This window comes from Sinocyclocheilus anshuiensis, unplaced genomic scaffold, assembly GCF_001515605.1.
Source record: "Sinocyclocheilus anshuiensis isolate Anshui unplaced genomic scaffold, SAMN03320099.WGS_v1.1 scaffold1804, whole genome shotgun sequence".
Taxonomy (NCBI): Eukaryota; Metazoa; Chordata; class Actinopteri; order Cypriniformes; family Cyprinidae; genus Sinocyclocheilus; species Sinocyclocheilus anshuiensis.
In genome coordinates, this window is record NW_015555844.1 from 673,706 (window position 1) to 675,400 (window position 1,695).

The following is a 1,695-nucleotide window of genomic DNA, read 5'->3' on the forward strand; positions in this document are numbered from 1 at the left end:
GTCATTTATATGATCATTTTGATCTTTGATCTTTTTAACCTCTACACACTCCCCCTCAAAATTTAGATGTCGTCCCGACATCTTGAAATGCACAGTTTTTTTTTAATTTTTAATCTTATTAATTTTCCTTCAACATGGGGTATTCTGCTTTTACTATATCAATCTTTTCTTAGCCTGAATTATGCTACAGTCTATCTCTGATATCCGTACATAAGATATGGGTAGGGATTATAAAATGGCACTGGACTTGGCCATGGTGGAAGTGCTTGCTGTCCAAGGTAAGACATATTCTGATACTGCTGAACTTCACCACTACAGCTTGTATTATAGCAGGTGGGGGTTCCGAGGTGATCATAAGTGAACAGTCGAGGGGCTCGTTTTTCTCTCTGTGGTCTTGGATGTCTCTCATCTACCGTGGAATCATTGCATGGCTCAAGTGATACTGTGTGCTCAACTTCAATCCGTTCCTCTTCACGGTGCCCTGTCACTAATGGGTCCTCTACTTGAATCAGCTCTTCATCCCCGTCTTCACCTGGGCATTCTTCATGTGAAAGCTCAACAGTGTCCACTCTTTCTCCTATATCCTCACCATCCTTGGTCTGCCCGGCCAGTCCACTTGTCTCCCTTTCTAACTCATCAGGATCTCCGTCACTCCCTTCTCTACGGTACTGCTGCTGGTTTGGTGAGTAATAAAGACAGAACTCGTCCTCATCCTCTTCTTCATCTTCATTAGATTTTACAGTATCATTTCTCTTCTGCTTTGTCATCTTTTTTTCTAAATAAGCAGCTGTGTCAGGTTGCCCTTCCATTGGCAGGAGATCACATGACAGCAAGAGGTCATCATTCACCTCACGACAGTGTGGATGGTCTCTTCCCAGTGGTTGCGCAATTTGCCCGTGCCTCCTCTTGGTGTCAAGTTTCTAACAAGTACACGGTCACCCGGATACAAGGTTGTACTTCTCAGTTTTCTATCGTAGTGTTTTTTACTACGCACAGCAGCTTTTCCCACATTCTCTCTTGCTATTTCATGTGCTTCTTGCATCTGTTCTCTCCATCTCTGCAGGTATTCCTGGTGGCTCACTGTTCCAGTGCTTTCTTCCAAACCAAAGAGTAGATCCACTGGTAGTCTGGGATGCCGGCCATAAAGAAGATAAAAAGGTGAGAATCCTGTTACCTCACATTTGGTGCTATTATATGCAAAGATCAGTTTATTCAGGGATTCCTTCCAGTTCGTCTTCTGCTTGTCTGTCAGTGTTTTGAGCATTTGAAGTAAAGTCATGGTGAATCGTTCCGTCTGACCGTTCCCTTGCGGGTGGTATGGCGTTGTTCTGGAACTGAGGACACCACAATTCTTTGTCAGCTGGGCTAGAAGCTGGTTTTCAAAATCACCACCTTGATCGTGGTGCATTCGTCTCGGAAATCCAAATCGCAGGGCATAGTTATTAAACAGGCGATCAGCTACCGTTTTAGCAGACTTTGATGTTGTGGGATACGCCTGCGCAAACCGTGTAAAATGGTCAACTATCACTAATATGTATTCGTAACCCCCCTTACATTTATCTAAATGAAGAAAATCAACAGATACAAGCTCAAAAGGCTGAGTTGTAATGATATTAATGAGAGGAGCCCTTGTCTCCCTACAAGACTTCTTTTGCTTCAAACAATGACAGCTTTTTGCAACATAATGTTCAATCT

At 43.2% G+C, this 1,695-nt stretch overlaps 1 protein-coding gene across 1 annotated transcript in view; it reads right to left on the minus strand.

The window, feature by feature from the left end:
• The window catches only part of LOC107675601 (uncharacterized), a 2,451-nt gene extending 1,634 nt beyond the window's left edge, over positions 1–817 (minus strand). The window contains exon 1 of the mRNA XM_016470005.1: positions 196–817. Coding sequence (XP_016325491.1) covers positions 196–809 — 614 coding nt within the window. The 5' untranslated portion in view covers positions 810–817. The remainder of the gene's footprint in view (positions 1–195) is intronic.
• Between the last annotated feature and the right edge of the window lie 878 nt (positions 818–1,695).